The sequence below is a fragment of the Hirundo rustica genome, chromosome Z (assembly GCF_015227805.2).
Source record: "Hirundo rustica isolate bHirRus1 chromosome Z, bHirRus1.pri.v3, whole genome shotgun sequence".
Taxonomy (NCBI): Eukaryota; Metazoa; Chordata; class Aves; order Passeriformes; family Hirundinidae; genus Hirundo; species Hirundo rustica.
The window spans coordinates 29,868,788-29,887,646 of record NC_053488.1 but is presented as its reverse complement, the minus strand read 5'-3'; the positions used below and the strand labels follow the sequence as shown (position 1 = coordinate 29,887,646).

Below are 18,859 nucleotides of genomic sequence, written 5' to 3'. Positions count from 1 at the left end.
TTTGTTTGTTTTTTGTTTGTTTTTTATCTTGTCAGGCTTGGGAAGTGAATATTGTGAACTGCAGATAGTTTCTCTGAGACGAGTAAGCTCTGTCAGCTTACTGACATCATGATCTGTCATTCATGCTTTAAGTAATTGAATAATAAAACAGTGATTTTACTCTGACAACTGATGTAAAAAGTGTCTGATACTAGTGTCTTCCCTGAATTTATATTTCTTTAATTGTATTCTGATGATTTATGGATGTATAAGAAAATATTTCTGCATGTCCATAGAAATACACCTATGCAACTAGATGTATCTCTGTGCAAAAATACAGATTAACCACATACATACTACAGGCATTACAAAAAATTTGATTTAGTGTGTGACTTAAATCACCTTAAGGAAAAAATAAAGCTTCCTTTTTAGTTCATGGTTTATTAGAAAAGCGATTGAATTGGTGTGTGTGTTGTGTACCGAAACAGGAGAAAGTCTTATTAAGAGATACATTTTTTTGCCTAATAAAAGGTCTTGCAGAGTGTCAGGGAAAAAAAAAAAACAAAACATGAGTCATTCAAATAGCTTCTGTTGTCAGCCATCTGATAATTAGGCAGTCTGCTAATTTCTACTTGCAGATGTATTGTATATATGTAAGTCTGGTGAAGACTGACATGCTGTTGTAAAGTGGATATCCAGTGTTTTCAGGATGTGGAAGTAAGTATTTTCTTACAGATCCATTTTCAAAGTTTACTACTATGAAACTACTTTACTACTGAGTTTTAGTACTCAGTAGAATATCCCCATGACCTTGCTTAAAGGTGAGGTTTGGGGTTTTTTTCAATTAATGTAAGGTTCTGCAAACATCTCTTAGAAATTAAAGAACCATTCTTTGAGGCAGTGGAGGGATCAGGCCATTTATCTCAGCTGCTTAAACATGAAGATATGTTTAAATGTTTACTGACCTATCTGTAACTAAGTGGAATATTGGGTGTCTTAGGGTCCAATATTGTGTCTGAAATATTGAGTCAGGAAAGAACTCCTTTCAGGAGTATTCATATATACAGAGTTTGCTTATGATTGGAGATCCATTAGTAATCTATAATTCACTTCACTTCCCATGGCTAACTGCAAAGTGATAGCCTAGGAGTAGGCACAGCTGTATGCGTTCACAGTTGGATATTCTGCCAGAAAAGTAGCATAATCGTTCTGTGTGCTCATGTTTTACCCTCTAACATAGATGTTACTTCCAACATATATTCCCAGAGCTCCAATCTCTTATTTTCTAAAATAAATATTCAATGTGCCTTATTTCTGAGGGATTTCATTGTCTAAGTCTTCTTGGATCTCACTGTGAGGAAAAGGTCGGAAGCACTGACAGCAATGATTATTAAGTTAGAAGTCTACTAAAGAAAAAATATGAAGAACAGTGTGTTAGCAGAATATTTTTTTTATTACACATCTGTAATTAAACAGTAGCAGATCATTGAAAACATGATAGAATTGTTTCAGACATTTAAATAGTATCAAAAAATGAGAATGTGATTATATCAAATACCAATATATTCTATGTGAGAGTCAGAATTCCAGAAGTTATTGTAATCAGTTTGATTATGATACTTTGCTTTAAATTTTTATGAGTTTTGAATGAAATTCCACATTTCTACATTTGTCAATTCTGTGCAGTGATCTGGTTTAACATTTTACAGATTGGTCTTAGGTTTGAAGACTGGGTATCAACATAAGATTTTTATATTTTTTTATTTCTTTAGGAACTTAAGGAAGTCTTCTCTTTACCTGTTGGAATAAGTTTAGAAGAAAACAGATAGCAGAACATTTGTTTGGAATCATTTGAGAAAGATTTGTGTTTCAGTTAGCATTTTTCTGTTGCTGGATACCCAATTCAGTACCGAATTAGATGACTGCTTTGGTTCTTGTTGTAGAAGTGTTTGTTCAAGATCTTAACTGCAGAAGTAAAGGAAACTTTATTGGTAGAAATGAAAAAAAGGTTGATGATGTGATACAGGAACAAATGGATTACACCTACATATTCCAGTACATTCCCTAATCCACAGATAAGGTGTAAAACAAACTCTATGTAGATAAATTCAAGCCATCCTCCAAAATTAATTGTAATTTTTGGTACCTTAGTAAGCAAGTGTACATCTTTGTCCTAGATTCCAAGTACTCTCTGACACAAAGGCTAGTGGAAGTTTGGTCTGGAAATTTGGCTCTTCCATTACAACATTTAAAATTAAAATGTTTAATGTGGAAGTGTCTGTATGGTAGTACAGTAGTTGTGACATGACTAAATTAATGTATCAGGGCTGCTTATTTTCTGGCGTAAAGATTATGCCTAAATATTAAAAAAAAAAAAAAAAAAAAAGAGTTGCACTGGTTAAAATATAAAAATAATGATTCAAATTTATTTGCTATTTAGTGGAGCTGACTTGCAAAAAATAAATTTAATTCCTGAATCAAATGGTTATATTTTAGGTTCCAGAGTCTTTTAAAAAGGAGAATGTAACAATGATGTAATTTGTGGAAGTAGTCCTAGTTTCCACAGTGCTAATAACTAGGAAATGATTGTGAAGTAAATTTTACAAAGAGTAAGGTAAGAGTCTGTATACTGTGGACTAAAAAAGACATGAGAGACTCATCTACAGGTGCCTGAGCAAGACTACCTTTGTGGAGTTTAACCCCCCCTACTTTCTTCCTCCCCTTGTCCTTTAGCCTGTGACTTGCCTGTTTCTGTTTAAACAAGCATCATTAACCTTGTGCTGGCAGCAATGGAGGATCTGCTGTATGCAGAGATTTGGACTAAGGAATTCTGGTTTTGGATATCAAGGGCTTAGAGATTGCTTGGTATACATCCCTGTATTTTCTCACTTAATCCTGTTATTTCTGTTAGTCTAATTTATAAATAATAAATAAAATCATGATTCTCATACGTGTTCTAGCACCTTCAAACCATTCAAACTAAGACATCAGCTCAAGAGCCGAATAAGTTTCTTTAGTAGAAAACTTTTTTTTTAAATTGAGGGCTTGCTGCAGTATGCAGAGCACTAAGGAAAGGAAAGAACCAACTTCTAACCCTTGAAATCAAAAGCTCTTTCCCTACCCATTCATTAGCTGTCAAACCTCATAGAAAATGAGTCACTTTTCTTGGCAGAAGGAGGTTTTAACAACACTATGATATACATAAGGGGGAGTCTAAAACATGAGCCCAAACTTGAACGTAGCACCAACATATTTTTGGCTTTTTTACATACACTGCTAAAGTTATGCAGAACATCCATAATGTGTCCTTTTATTTACGGTTTTTTTTTTTCTTTTACACTGAAGAATTAGGATGGTAAAATGTTTTGAAAAATGTTTCTGTTTACTAATGACAAGGTCCCAAAGTCATTCACTTCTGTATACTTCAAATGAGACTTTCCAAGTTACTGAAAAATTGGTTACAGCTGGCTGCACACCCTGACAGTTGAAAATAAAACTCCCATACCAGTCATAACTAGCAATTCAATTTAACTTATGCACAGTGAGAGCAACAAAATGTAGTTTCTTTCCAAAGAGGCGACAGTGCAGTCAGAACTTTTACAGCTGCCTTTTATGCACTGATAATTAAAAAAAAAAAATCAAAATCCCTAACTGGAAAACACACCCTCCCTTTATAATTTTCTGTTTCAAAGCTGTAATTGAGCATTTCATTATAAAGGTGCTAATCAATCCAGAACAATACTTGTGGGACAGTGCAGACACCCAGAGACGTATCATAGACTTATAATATAAATGCTGCAGAAACTTTACTGGGTTTATAATAGTTGCTCAAGCATTTCTGTTGTGAAGGATGAAACTCCCACAAGTGCCTTGCAGTGTTTCAAGGAGAAAATCAGGCTCATCTTCTAGCCTTTAGATGTGTGGAAAAATAGTACTTTGTTATCAATATAAATAACCAGAATGCACTTATCTAAAACAAACAAAACATTTTCATTCGTCTAGCCAGATTCTTAGTTAAAACTAAGGATTGAGTAAATGAAGCCAAAACAGGAATTGTCTTTATAGTTTATATTTGATTTTGTTTTTAAATTATTTAACATATTTAACATTTGCAGTACCCTCTAAAATTTGTTACGGAAATTTTATCTCTGTGAGGTAGTTCTAACGCTCCAGAGGAATGTTTGACCATTGAGTTCCCAGTGCCAGTTACAGCCCTAATACATAGTTTAATGTGTACAGCCTTGGGATTTCCACAAAGGACTGTCACAGCTTTGTGTTTCATGTGGAATTTGAGTGTCACATGGGTAACATTTTTCTGGGGATGGAAAGGTATAAAGGTTTTTCTGCCTGTCTTTGGGAAACAGTGTTGTGGTAGCATGGATGCTAGTGGTGCTAACAGTCAGTAAGATTATACAGCATGTTTCCTCCAAGAATTATAAATAGTTTTGTTTCATGTTCTAAAAAGGGAATTAATGTAAGCTGAGTGTTTAAAAGTCTTTAAATACTTCAATGTTACTGTCTGAAGGCTTACAGTTACTGTGTACTTCTGTAATGTCAGTCTGTGGTATTTTGTACAGAACATGGAGTAAAATTCTGAAATATGTTTTGAAAGCCACCTATATGAACTTTTTAATATTTCATTAGACTCAATATTTTCTCAGTTGGATTAGTAATGAAGCTAGTTCTCTACTTTCATTAGTTCATTAGTTTAATTTCATCATGGCTAAATATAAAGTATTATGTAGCAGAAAGTTAAAACTCTTTATTTAGTTTGAATCTCATAGCAGTGTGTTTACTGATTACTACTTTCTATCTAGAAATTTTGGAAATGAGAAAAAGCTGAAAGCAGAGGGAAAATGCAGTAGTCCCTTGTGTATGAGGCACATGTCTGAAGTGCAGCAAGGTTCTCTCTTCTACTTCTTTCTTTCGTACAAATTTGAACTCTGCAAATCAGTTCTTTTTGTAATTGTGTATGCATATGTGTATATGCAAGTGTGTATTTGTGTATATTCTTACACATTTGCTTTACTGGATGTTAAATGTATTGTTTTATGTTATATCTGTATTTTTTAATCCTTTCTGATGCTGAGATTATAAAGGTCACTCAAAATCTGATGACAGAGCTGTAATCTAAGACACCATCTTCTGTGTTTTCTCATCTGTGTATTTTTTAATGAAAGGTGACAAACATAACTAGGATAATAACCTTCCTTTTGTGTTATATCTTCAGTCCGTTTCTTTTTTATGACTTTTTACTGTTCATTTAGGAGACAAATGATGAGTAGTGCCTGAAATTGGCTATTTCACCAGTTTAATTTTCTGTAATATTTCTTTCCCTGATTTTTCTTAATCATTTATGAATGAAGAGACAACAGATTGCTTGTTTCAGAAACTGTGTCATGTTCCTAAGCAATGAAAGAGATAATTGAGCATATATATGAACCAGTGGTATGCAGGAAGTTCTTTAGCAGTGTGTAACTGCTCCAGTATATGGCAGTAAAACAGTTCTTGCTATTATGGTATCACTTTAGGACATTGTGGCACACCCTATCCTCATCATGTTGTGCTATTGGTATATATGGTGTATAAGTTGCAGAGATATTTCCACAGCCGTATGCAGTAGAGTTCAGATTAATTTTTTCTCATACTATTTATGAAAACAATGTTTGGTGAAAGCTCATACTCTCACTTTGTTACTGAGAACTGACCAAAAGATGCTTCAAAAGAAGTTGGAGGTTACACAATGTCAGTATGCAATTAACAATTAGAAATTACCAGGCCAGCATATTTGTAAGAATAAACTCAAGAGTTTGTTTTTCTTTAATACCATCAACCCAAAAAAAGATGAGTGCTTGAGAAGTTGTTGCAGGACTTAGATTTGAAACATACTTGCTGAAATATTTCCTGAGATGAACATAAACCCAGTGAAGAATATATGGAAATACATAATGCATTTTAATCTATTCTAGTACTCTTTAACAGAGTTGTAAGAGGATGAACCACAGGCCTAAGAGGGATTTTTTTATTATCATGTTCTTGTAGCTGAGACATACAAGTGTCAAGTTGCCTGGGCAAAACATTGTGAATGAAAGCTCTGGGTATGGGAGCTGCACCACTTCAAAGTGCAGAAAAAAATCTTAAAGTCAAAAATGAGAAGGGAGTGCATCTGTGCTGGTTAATGTGTTGTACAGCCTCCACTTCTTAGGTTGTCTAATGTTTAGTAATAGGTTTCACAGTGGAAATCTTTTGTTGATCTCAGTTGGTTTCCACCAGATTAAATACAAGAGGATTAAACTTTTCTGCTTCTCACTTCCATTTGAAGGGGATTGAGTGAGAAGTGGTTCTGGGAAGCGCCTGAAATGCCGCTTCAAGTGGCCCTACTAAGCCACTCATTTCTTCTAATTACAGATAAACCTATAGTAGTTTATGAGGTCTGTGAAGAAAAACTTTCTGTGAATCATGCTGTCTGGCTGATGACTTTATGATTTTATTTGGTATCAAACTGGCTTGTCAACATTATCACATTAGTTTGGTGTCTAAAAGTGTACTGATTCACTTGGTACTTTCCTTAATAAGGAAATTTCAACAGTAAAATATCTGTAGGTTGTTGCTGCCTTTTAACTCTCTTTTTCAGAGTTTATAACATTATTTTTACTTTTTCTCTAAGTGTAGTAAAACATGCATTATGTTACAAAGACACTTTGTTATTGTCATCTTCTTTCCAAAAGAAGACCTGTGGACAGCCATGCACAATTATGCCATATCTTAGTATGGGAAATGCATGGTGTTTCTATTGCTTCAGGAAGATTTTTGTCTTTTATTACCAAATAATTTTATAATGCCAACTACTTTTGAAAAATAAACATTTCAGCTCTCTATCTCTTCCTCTAATACAATTTTATTGCCATCCGCAACATTATAATAAAGTGCAGTCAGGCTAAACTAGCTGCAGCTGGATTGCTGTCCTGTCTGTTCTGCAAATTCACCGTCTCAGTCAGTCATGCTTCAATCTGATTAGCCAACAAGTATATTGGATAGTTTTGAAGCAAAGCCATAAAAGAAGAAATTGCAAAGAATAGAGAAAAAAATGCATTGTAATACTGAAGTTAGATTTGACTTCTTAGCTCCAAACTTGCAAATATATTTCTAGTTTTATTTTAGTGTCTGCAATAACTGGTATGTTTCAACAATGCCTGATCCTAAAGGGGAGGAGTAAGCTGAATTTTTCACAATATCCCTGCTGAAAAAGACATAGGAAAGGCAAAATTCTCTTGAAAATAAGATGGTTTTTTTAGATATAAGCAATGTTAAAGTGTGCATCGTGCATAGCAGTGGAGCTAGAATCATTCTAGCTCTAGTGGAGCTTCTGTGAAGAAGCAAGCCACAGACAGATGCCACCTCTGACAGTAACTGTGGTCTCAAAACTCAGCTGCTCTTGGTAGAGTCTAGCTGCTCTTGGTAGTTGTGCTTTTTCATAAGACTGCTGGGAGCATATGCTTGAAAGCTGGTTTTGGAGATCCTTCTCCTGGCAGTGTTTGATGGGTATGTGATATATGACACAATGGCTCTAAGAATGTTTTTGTTTGTGGCTCACATGCTCATAGATTGAGCCTCTTTGAGAGGGGATAGCTGCAGCGTGTAATGTAATAACCAAAGAAGACTGACAAACAAATACCCTAGTACTAATGATATGTTCCTTTACTTTTTCTTATTTTTGAGGCAAACAAGTCAAAAATCAGTCTGTAAATGTTTTTGCATAAGCACAATCATTGTATTGTTCTTAAACCAGATTTCAGAGGAAATAATTAATAGAATAACAGAATCTAGAACAACTTATGTTGGAAAAGACATTTGAGTCCAGCTGTTACTGTAACACTAAGTCCATCACTAAACTATGTCTCTAATTACTGTGTCTTTGTGTCTTTTGAATATCTCCCGGGCTGACAACTCAACCAACTTCCCAAGGAAGACTGTTCCAATCCCTAGCCACTTGTACAGGGAGGAAAATTTTCCTGGTATCCATTCTAAACCTCCGCTTGCACAACTCAAGACAGTTTACTCTGTTGTGAGGAGCCTGATCCTCCACCTGGCTACACGCTTCTGTCAGGCGGCTGTACACAGTGATAAGGTCTGGCCTGAGCCTCCTTTTTCCTGGGCTACACGCCCCCAGCTCCCTCAGCTGCTCCTCACGGGACTTGTGCTCCAGGCCCTTCACCAGCTCCACTGCCCTTCTCTGGTCTCCCTCCAGCACCAAAATGTCCTTTCTGAATTGAGGGGTCCAGAACAGAACACAGGATTTGAGGTGTGGCCTCACCAGTGCCGAGTTCAGTGGACAGTCCCTGCCCTGGTCCTGCTGGCCACACTGTTGCTGGTACAGGCCAGGATGCCATTGGCCTTCTTGGCCACCTGGGCACACCCTGGCTCATGTTCAGTCACTGTCACAGCACCCCCAGGTCCTTTTCCTGTGGGCAGCTTTGCAGCCACTCTGCGCCAGCCTGTGGAGCTGCCTGGGGTTGTTGTGGCCCAAGGGCAGGACCCAGCACTGGGCCTTGTTCAACCTCACACCATGGCCCCAGCCCATGATCCAGCCTGTCCAGATCCCCCTGCAGAGCCTTCCTGCCCTCCAGCAGGTCTGCAGTCAACAATCACACCCAGCTTGGTCTGAATTTACTAAGAGTGGGTTCCAGTCAAATCCTCAGTAAAGATAATGAATCAGACTTGCCCAATATTGATCCCTTAGTATGGGTTTCTTCTTGCTTCGCTTTTGTGGCTGAAGAAAAATAACAGCATAGCGAAGATGCTTTAGCCCTTTTTTTTTTTTTGCTTTTCAGTCTCTCTGTCTGTCTTTCTCTCTTCTTGGGTCTTTGTTTTCATTTTTTTTTTTTTTCTTTTTTTTTAATATCTTTGGTTTTGTTTGCTTGATGTGGGTTTTTTTCAGGGGGATTTTGTTTGGTTTTTTGGGTTTTGTTCGGGTTTTTTTTTATTTTAGCAAGAGTCAGAGTTCACTTTCTTTAATTGCTCATATAGTCCAAGTCAGAGCAGGACTATCTCAGAGGTAATGTATGCCAGTAATTCACAGGAGTTAAGACTGGGGTATTGGCAGAGTTTTGTGTTTGTTCAGGCAAGAAGTCAGTCTTAGTGGAAGATGTTTAATTTGTCTGCTTAGTACCTGTGGCTTTGTAACGTGATTTAAATTATTTCCATAGATTCCAAACAATACATAGCTTTAATATCCATAGACGGATAACATGGTATGCTTTTCTCATCTAGAAAGGTTATTTCCAGCTCAGCAGCGCTTCAGCCATTTGTCAGCACAAAGTTTTTTTCTTGAGCCATTATTTGGAGGCACAGGGTTAAGAAGTTAGGCAATGTTCTAATGGATTGTTTCTGCATCATGTGTAAGAAAAGTTCTTATGATCTGCAGAAGTGACTAAGATGGCAGAAGTTTGTAAGCATTGAGGCACCTGTCAACTTACAATTGGTATTTTAATTCATGATTTAGAATGGAACTGAAGCTGTATAAATATCAGGCTAGGCAAGCTTTTCTCTTTATGGTTTAAAATTCCATATGAACGTAAGTCTTTTTGTGAGCAAAAAACCAGAAACCTTAAACAACTTTCTGTATGAGAAGATTATCACAGTGATGTGATTGTACTGTATTTTGCTATTGTTGAGTTAATTCACTAAACAATTTAATCTATTTTTTCAGTTACCAAAAAATCCACTCTCTTTTTGATGGTAACAGGAATCTTTGTTGAAGTCTAAAATAGAATGACAATGTAGAAGCAGATTGATATTTTAAAATGTTTTATGTAGGCAAAAATCCACCTAGCACTGCAACTCATTTGTGCTTTTATAGTAATGTAGTTCAAATGCTTACATGACATTAGAAACCTACTGTTTTAGGATGGGTGCTCACTCATCTCAGAATAACTCTAACAGAGAAATTCAACAATTACAGACAAGCATTAGGGTGTATTGTTATCCAGAAACTGATAAGAATGAACTTTGGAACATTCAGCACAGCTGTCCTTCAAATTTCCTTAATCATGTGTTTGTATTTTGGATTTTTTAAGAATAAAAGCATAATGAAACATGGAACTTTTCCAGCAGGTCAGCTATGAAGACATTTATCACGTTTCATCAATAAAAGAGCAAACAAAAAGTGAAACTTTTTGCTTCTGCCGCTTGTCCTCATTGCTTTGGAAAATACATTTAATTCTCTTTAAAAGACATTGTGTTACCCAGAGGTATTTCTGATTTGATGTTGTTTAAAGAGCTTACGAGAATTAATTTTATGCATTATTTTCTGTTCTTTCTAGTAATGACTCAGTTGTCAATTACATTTTTGCAGCCAAGATTTTTTGATGAAATTTATTTTCTTTTTTAAAGGAGGGGTCATGATTGATATGCAAGTAGAGGAAGTATTTGCACCTTTTCCATCACTAGTTGTAGTAGCATTTTAAATTCATTTTTTGTATTTCTTCTCTTGCATATCCATGGTATTAGAAATGGAAATGGGTGTAATTCAGGATTGTGGATGTGATGAAGGAAGCGTAGAAACAGAATTTCAGCACAGTCTTTTGTTTTAATCTTTGCTTCCACATATTCTAGAAAAGCCATTCACATATTCTAGAAAAGCCATTGTGTGAATTTATTTATTTCTTTTTTTAATATAAGGTATACGCAGTTACTTTCCTAAGGGGAAATATAGGGGGAAGTCCTTGAGACAAATCAGAGATGACTATGAACCAAAACAATTTATCCTATCTCTAAATTTAAAACTTTGGTAAAGTTGAATCAGAAATTCTGTTTGTAGCACAAATGAACTCTCATACCTTCATAATCCCTTTCTTCCAAAATTTTGTAAATGAATGTTTGCTTAGTTATTTTTGTCTGTGTGGCTCCCTGCATCAGTTATGAGTTCTTTTTTGTCTCTGTTCAAGTCTCTTTCTGACAACTCTTCCATGCTGAGCTGAATTTGTGTTAGCAAGTATTTAAATGCACATTAAGGCATGGAAAAGAAGCTGATTTAAAAAAAAATAATAATAAAAATAATTAAAAAAAAAAAAAAAAAACAAAAAACCACCACAAAAACAAAAAAAACAAAAAAAAAAAAAAAAAAAAAAAAAAAAAAAAACCCACACACAAAAAAAAAAAAAAAAAAAAAAAAAAAAAACAAAAACAAAAAAAAAAAACCCAGAGTTTTCTTTTTGTTGTTGTTTCTAAAATTTGCCCCCAGGTACGCATTTTCTTTAACTGTCTTGGAGCAGGAGTCATCTTGTGAGTACTATGATAGCACCTAAAAGATTAATTTTGCTACTAAAGTAAACAGACTGCAGGGAAGCATTTTAGTTTTCAGGTGTTTCATTCACCCAGTTGATCCTTTTGAGGATAATCGGTACACATGCCCATGCCCTGGTACTATCATCTGCTGTGCTTCTGCTGAGGAGAATTCTTTTTTGTCTCTGCATTGAACACTCTGGAGACCTGCACGTTTGCACTTTTACTGATCCTGTTAATAGATACCACTAATCAGGGAAAATCTATCCTCTTACTTACTTGTGTGTTTTTGTTAGATGTGTTACCTAGTTTCATAGCTCTTTTAGAGATATTGGAAGAATCATTTTTGATTATTTAATACAGCTGTTATACAGCACGTAGCCTAAAATAATAACAGCTTTTATTAAAGCTTCATAAAGAGAATTTTTTCCAAAGAATTCTCCAAAGAGAATTTTTTTTGACCTCTGTAGTTACTGTGATCTTCTGCTAAGGAGAAATCCCATGTTTTTGCCGTGGTGCGATGTGAATTTTGTAATAGGGGCTGCTAAGAGAGTACCTCACCAGGATTAATTCAGAAAGGCAAATATTGGTCCTCTGATGACAAGGCTAATGTAACTTGGCACTGAGAATGCTGTTTGTGTTTACACTGTCTTTGGTACCACACTCAGAATGCCATGAACCACCATCAGGAGGAAATAAAAAAGGAAAGGAACTACGTCATTTAAGACTTACTAATGCTTTAGATGAGTCTTTCACTTTGGAACTACTGAGGTGGCTTGATGTAGAAGCTGATAGTTGTCTTGATAATTTAATTTAGTCCTTTTAAGGAATTGCATCTTCATATTAGTTTTCACAAATAAGCCAAATACAGACCTATATACCATGTGATATGATATCAGTGTTGGTAGAGTTGTCAATCAGTTGCAGTGTCTGAAGGTTTGTTTTCCTTGTGGGGTAAGGCTAAGGCAGACTTTTGTGGAGAACCTTGATACCTTGGCTTGCTCTTCTCTATGTTACCAGCCTATCACCTGCATGCCTCCATTAACAGTGTGTCTGCAATTTGAAAGAAAAATCACTCAACCACCATCTTTATTCTGATGCTTATGTTTCCTTGAGCTAAAATACTAGAAGTTTGCTTGAAGGCCTAAGCAGGTAAAGAGGGAGAACAAACAACAAGCAAAGGGTCTTCTGGAAACCTTGGTGTTTATCAGGTTAGCTAAAGTCATGACTCTCAGAAACATGAAAGAAAGGGGATACTGAGGGCTTTCATTTTATGACCTGAGTGATAATGAATATTACCTTCAAAACAGACAAAGTGAGTGCAGTATTCCCAAGTGGTTGTATGTGCATTAAGAATGAGAGAATGGAATGAGAGATTGCCAAAAAAAAAAAAAAAAAAAAAAAAAAAAAAGAGAGAGAGAGAGAGAGAAGAAGAAGAAGTCTTTTTTGCAGGCAGCTTGTGGAGGATAATTCACATATCAGGATCATAAAGTTTTTAAAACTCCTCTTTCCAGAGCAGACAGTAATGTTTTTCCTGTTAGTCACCACATTATTTAATATTTTGATGGGAGTGCTTGAAATGTATGAAAGTAATGTGCCCCAGTGGCCCATTAAGAAACTGTTGTGTAAAACAAGTAGCTTTGTGGTCAGCATTTTTCCCCCTTCTCTGCTGCCCTTATTAATTATCAGTATTGTTTCCTCTCTGCTTCTGCCACTGAAAGGAGTGAGGGAGTACTTAATACTCACCACATTTCTCTGTTCACCTTCACACATCAGCTAGCATGGTTGTGTACTAATGACAAGATAGTTTTATTCTGTAATGAGCTGTCTTTAGAGATAGTTCAGGGCTCCCCTGTAACTCCTGCATTCCAGAAGAAGCAAAATAAAAGTGACCTCTTCCTTGCAAGTATATTTCATACATCTCCACCTTTGTGATAGTATTGGAATCATACAGCAGTTGGCTCTGATACGCTTGCACAGACACAAATTGAGTCCGACAGGTCTGGTGTCTCATGGACTTTGCTGTCATTTGAAATGCTGGCATGAAGATGGTAGCGATGAAAGGGGGGAGCTGGTGCCTTTAGCATTTTGCCTATGAAGATTTCTTAGGCTTGTATTTTTTGATAGCAGTAGCTGATTCAAAAGATGGTTTTACAACAGAGATTCATACCATAGCATAGATTTCTACCAGCTGCTCATGTCTTTTCTTCATTGAGTAAATTCATTTGAGCATTTCCCTATACTGAAAATGAGCTCTTTATGCCACCCACAAAACTGTAAGATCTATTTAGTGGAATAATAATTATACTTTTTTCTCTGCCTACTTGGTTTTCATCCTTACTTGTGTGGTAATGAAGAAGGTAGAATGAAATGTAAAAAGTTAAGTTTACTTAATAAGTTAATAACTTGTATTTTGCAGATCCTTCAGAAAGTATAATTGCATTTCACATTATTTTAGTGCCAGTGTCAGGCTGCTTAGGGAGATCTGTAGTATTTCCTGTCTGAGTAAAATATTTTTATATTCCTTAATTTCTATTAGTGTGGCTTATTCGGACAGGATAAGACACTGTTTTTTTCAAGATGGGTACTTGAGCTGTAGTTCTACCAGTCTATAATATTCAATTATGCATTCTAATAAATGAAATGGATTGAATTGAAATCTCAGCCCTTTTTTCAATGCCAGATTGTTGTTTTTCTATTAGGCATAATTCAAATATGTACAGGAAATCACAACAGGAATTTTAACCTTTGAAAGTTGCTGAACTATGCAATATGTTAATAATACATTCTAAAGTGGATTTTGCGATGTTATTCTTACCAGATGCCAGGGTATCAACTCCCTGTTTGGATGTGGATTTGTTGTGGATATCTAAGCTGCTTTGATTACCTTCTTGCACATGCATTCCAGTGATGACTTAAACCTCATCAACAATACTAGTGTCTTTGGTTTAGAACCTGCTGTTGTTCTAACTAAAGATTCGGGATGTGACAGTTGCCTGATTATGTGGTAATAGTACACTAAGAAATATGTTGTAACAGTGCTAACATACACTGTGTCTTGGCTCTTCTTTTATGTACCATTAGCCTTAAATTAATTATATTTCTTTTGCTTTCTGCCTTACCCTTTTGTCTTTTAAATTGTTTTGCCTCAAATTGTGAATAAAAAAAAAAAAAAGGAAAACTGTGGCCTATTTTTTCTAATTGTATTTTTATCTTTTCGCAGGCTCTGAAAATACTTCTGAAATTTCAGACTGGACAGACTCGCAGTGGCTTCTAAGCCAGTGAGAACAAGGCTGCCGAAGCATGCTGGTGCCAAGCTGTCAGATGATGCACGTAGTCAGGCCAGTGGTGGTGCTCCTGTGCTTGCTACTCTATGCTGATGCTGAAAGTAAGCTTATTATTCATTTATGCTTAGGTCTTGGCAATCATGAATAATTTTGTTTTCAGCTGGTGGTTACTAAGACTCACAGAATGAATTTCCTTTTGAGTGGTTCTTCAAAAACTTCGAGGTCCTTTCTTGATCACAACCAGTATTTGAAAAGGATTGCTTATGCAACTTTCTTACTGTTCTTCTTAATGCCCATTTTCTTAAGCATGGAGTAGTTCATGCTAAGATGGTGGAGACCACTGTTGCAAAGTTACACAGTCAAAACAAACACCAACCTTGCTTACTTGACATTGGTCAAATACCTTAAAGATATCTGTCATTCTTTGACTATTTCTGTCTTAACTTGGATTAAAAAAAAAAAAAAAAAAAGACATCACTCTCCCAATTAGTATTCAGTCCAATTAAAATTCTTGTCCCTTTGTAAGTGCTGTAACAGCTGTTCTAATGTATTATTTCCGACAGCTGTCACAGAGTACAGCATCCAAACAAATCAAGCAGAACTGTCAACTCGGTGGCTGGCTTAAACATGTGACAGTTCAGTGAGGAAAGAGACCTATATTTACTTGTACTGAGGGGAAGCTGCTGGAGTTTGGTCAATTAGTTTATCTATTAATGGGAAGATAATATCTTCTTTTTAATTAGGAAATCATTAGGTCTACCTTGTTTACATGTGTTCCTTCTCCCAGCTGTCCTTTGGCTTCTTGCAGAAGTAATGTGGAAATGAGAAAAGCCATTTGCTTTCCACCTGTTGATAAGCAGGTTTACTGCAAGCTGACTCTTAACACTGGCTACAAGCTGACTGCTAAGGTTCACTTCATTGAGGGATATATTCGTACTTTTCCACTAATTCCTGTCTCTATGCAGACACATGACCAATCAATACCTTTGTTTCAGCTCTGTCTTTAGAAGACTTCGGTGTTTTTTCACATATCTGTTAAATTAAGTAGAAACATGGAGTAATAGAATCGACTTTAGCAAGGCTGGATGAATCAGTTCTCCATAAATGCAAGCAGAAGCGTTTCCTATCACCCCACTTATCACCTGCACTCAAGGTGTACAGAGTCAAAACACTAGAAGAGATACAAAAATTTTTCTCTTTCGTGTTTAATAAGATTTCCTTCTTTTAAGTGCAGCTATGTGAAAGTGAAATAAATGGAGGAAAAAAGGACAAAACATACATGTTTGTTTTGTACTGACAGCTGAGATTCTTTGGCACCTTTCCAGTTAGATAATGACCAGCTGGGATGATAGTGTCTAAGGTGAAGCCAAGGACATTTTAACACTTTAGTAGCAAATAATTAATTGGGAAGTGGGCCCATATGTTGCACAGTTTTGCAGTTGTAGTATTTCACCTGTTTTAAAAGCACAAAGATCAGCTTTTTTGTGACCATTTCTTTCAAAACGAGATTATTATTCTCAAGTACTTTATATGCACCAGCTTGTAAGTTGCTTAAATAATTATATATATATATACATATACAAGTGGTATATATTACATGGTGTTAATTAAACTGAGTGTCATATATATGTTTATGTGACTCCACTTAATAGTGCATTTATACTGTGAGTGTTAAATTAATGTTTTTCTATTTTACTAATTCCTTTGAGAGTCACAGTATAGTCAGATTTTCATCTTACACACAGTACTTTATTTGGGAGACACACTGAATCTCCAGACACAGTTATTTTGTGATCTGGGTGAGATAGGACAGCATCCGTGCGCCTTCTGTATGCAGACACACAGAAGGATGTGTCTTTGTCCACAATCAACCCTCCTTTCCTGAAGAAAAGTTCCTGCTGCGCTGGAGTTCCTCTGCCCTCTGCTCTTGCAGAAACTCTTGCTCCTGTTTTGTCTTGCTCTTTCTGGAAGGGTTCTAGACACGACTTTGACCTAGTGGTTTTCTTGAAATTCTTCACAAAGAGTGGCAAGACCATGTTACTTCATTTTAATGGGGATATAGAAGATGAAACAAAGGGAATAAAAATAATTGTCATTTTTTTCTCTGTCACCCTGTAAAGGCTATGCTTTCTTTTTTTCACCATTGTTTTCCTGTTGCTAACATCAAGGCACTGCAGAAGAGAAGGTATATCTAAACATTGACACTACATTGTGCACTTTCTAGAGTAGTTGCAAATGGGTAAGGAACTCATGCTCTTCCAGTCTCGCTGTCAAATCATTGTGAGTGGAATCCAAGTAGAAAGCCAGCTTAATGCTACTGTACAGGTTTCTAATGTAGGTTTCCTTAGTACTTTTTGGTTTACATATAATCTTCACAGTTGAGAGAGGGAGGGAATTAGATACCTTTGTTTCTCTCCATCATTGTGAAAGACCCCTCACTCTGAAATATGCTGGTGTGGGTTTGTAAATGTAATGTGTCATCAAGTGTGTGTGAAAAGTAGGTTTGATTCATACTCTTAATCGAGAAACTAAATTTACTCTTGACTGAGAAAAGTAAGCAAAATTGAAAGGTGGCAAAACTACCTTTCCTGTTTTTACCTTTTGATGTAATATGATGTGATACTTGTAAATACAAGAAGTGAAAAAGCTCAAGAATTATGAGTATTTTTTTAGATGTCTTCTTTTATGTTTGATATTTGCAGGTTCAGGACACACTAAGAAAGAGTAAAGCACATTTCGCTGAGGAAAGAAAGTACTTTTTCATTAGACTTTATTGGGGAACAGCAATCGCCTAGTCAGCAGTGTTTTTCATTGGGTGGGCTGTTCTCAGTGGTGTTGATGGCAATGTTTTACCCTATCTAATGAGATACCAGTAATACAGCTTTGTTTGTCGTAAGTACTTTTTTTTAATGTTTATTTAAATGAACTGACAGATAATAACTATCCAGAACCTTTATGCAGGCTCATCTGTTTAATAGCAAGATGGAGATGTTTCAAACACTCCTACATATTTCTTTAAAAACTAGCAGATTTGGTCCATTTTATTATGTGTTTTGGACCTTGCCAAGGGTCACTGAACTCACTTAACCACTGACCTCAAAGAATTACAGGAAGTATAAAATCCTTCTAAAAGTTTAATTCCTGATCTTCCCTAGTATTCCAATTCTTGAAAAATAAGAGTTTAATTTGTATTAATAGAATCAAATATTTTTCTGCAGATGGTCTGCATCCTGCTTTTTTAGTAATTTTGATTCTTGTGCATCCTGTTCCTTTTCCATGTTGAGAAAGGCCTGACCACTGGCATTTCAAAGTTTTCTGCTGCATTCCAGTAACTTTGTCCGTTTAGTGCTCTTCCTTCATTCTTTGTTATATAGCTTCTGCTCTGACATTTTTCTTTTGTTATTTCTTTGGAGATGCTGTTTTAAAAGAGAAGCAACAATTCTCTCTTCCTTCAGCAGAAGTGTTTGCAGCTTACTGTAAAAAGGCAAACAGAAATACTTACTAAAAACAATGCATTTGTTGTATATTGCTTCTGTACCAAATTGTTGAAAATGCAAATAATGCTTAGCTTGTTCTCTGGATTCTAATGCATATTGTGACAGTTGTCATCATGCAAGTAGCCACTGTACCATCATACCATCATCTCTAGGCCAGAATCAGTTCTGACAGGACAGTGATTACTTAAAACAGATGTTGGGATAATTAAGACAAATTCTTGTTTATTAGGATGTAAAGATGGTAGTTTAGTATTGGTGAAATAATTTTTCCTCTATTTTTTTTTTTTCACTTTTTTTCAACTTTAGTTTTTTTAGAACATGAGATTTTTTTTTTTCCTTTTTCAGCAGTTCTTCCCTGCTGATACCACTCTTTCTCTGTAAAAACTTTTTATATTCTTCAGCTAGCTGAAACACATTCAAGCAGTCCATACAGAATGTCTTTTCTCTCTAAGCACTTGTCTGTAACACTAAACTACCCAACAGATCTTTCAAGGTAATAAAATTACAGAAAGCAGTTTTGTTATAGTAAGTCTTGCAAGTAGACATACATAGATCACAGTAAAAGCCCCCACTATTCCAGAATAAGTTCATAAACACTATATGAGGCAGTGAAGCCCAATCTGGAAATTGTTTACTTTTTTGTACATGTACCTTTGATAATTACGACTGAATTTTTTTCAGAGTAAACTAGATTTACATTCAAACTCCAGCATCTTTGAACAGATAATTTTAATTTATCGCTTTCAAGTATGGGCAAAAAAATTTTAAAGATAAAATATATCTTTTCTTTTTGGTAACCTTTTACAGTATCTT

The 18,859-nt window shown here is 35.7% G+C and overlaps 1 protein-coding gene across 15 annotated transcripts in view; it reads left to right on the top strand.

Annotated features, from left to right (window-relative positions):
• The window catches only part of PTPRD (protein tyrosine phosphatase receptor type D), a 481,306-nt gene that overhangs the window by 187,821 nt on the left and 274,626 nt on the right, over window positions 1-18,859 (top strand). For all 15 annotated transcript variants that reach the window (XM_058424005.1, XM_058424010.1, XM_058424007.1 and 12 more), the window contains one exon: window positions 14,486-14,650. In XM_058424005.1, coding sequence (XP_058279988.1) covers window positions 14,566-14,650 — 85 coding nt within the window. In that variant the 5' untranslated portion in view covers window positions 14,486-14,565. The remainder of the gene's footprint in view (window positions 1-14,485; window positions 14,651-18,859) is intronic.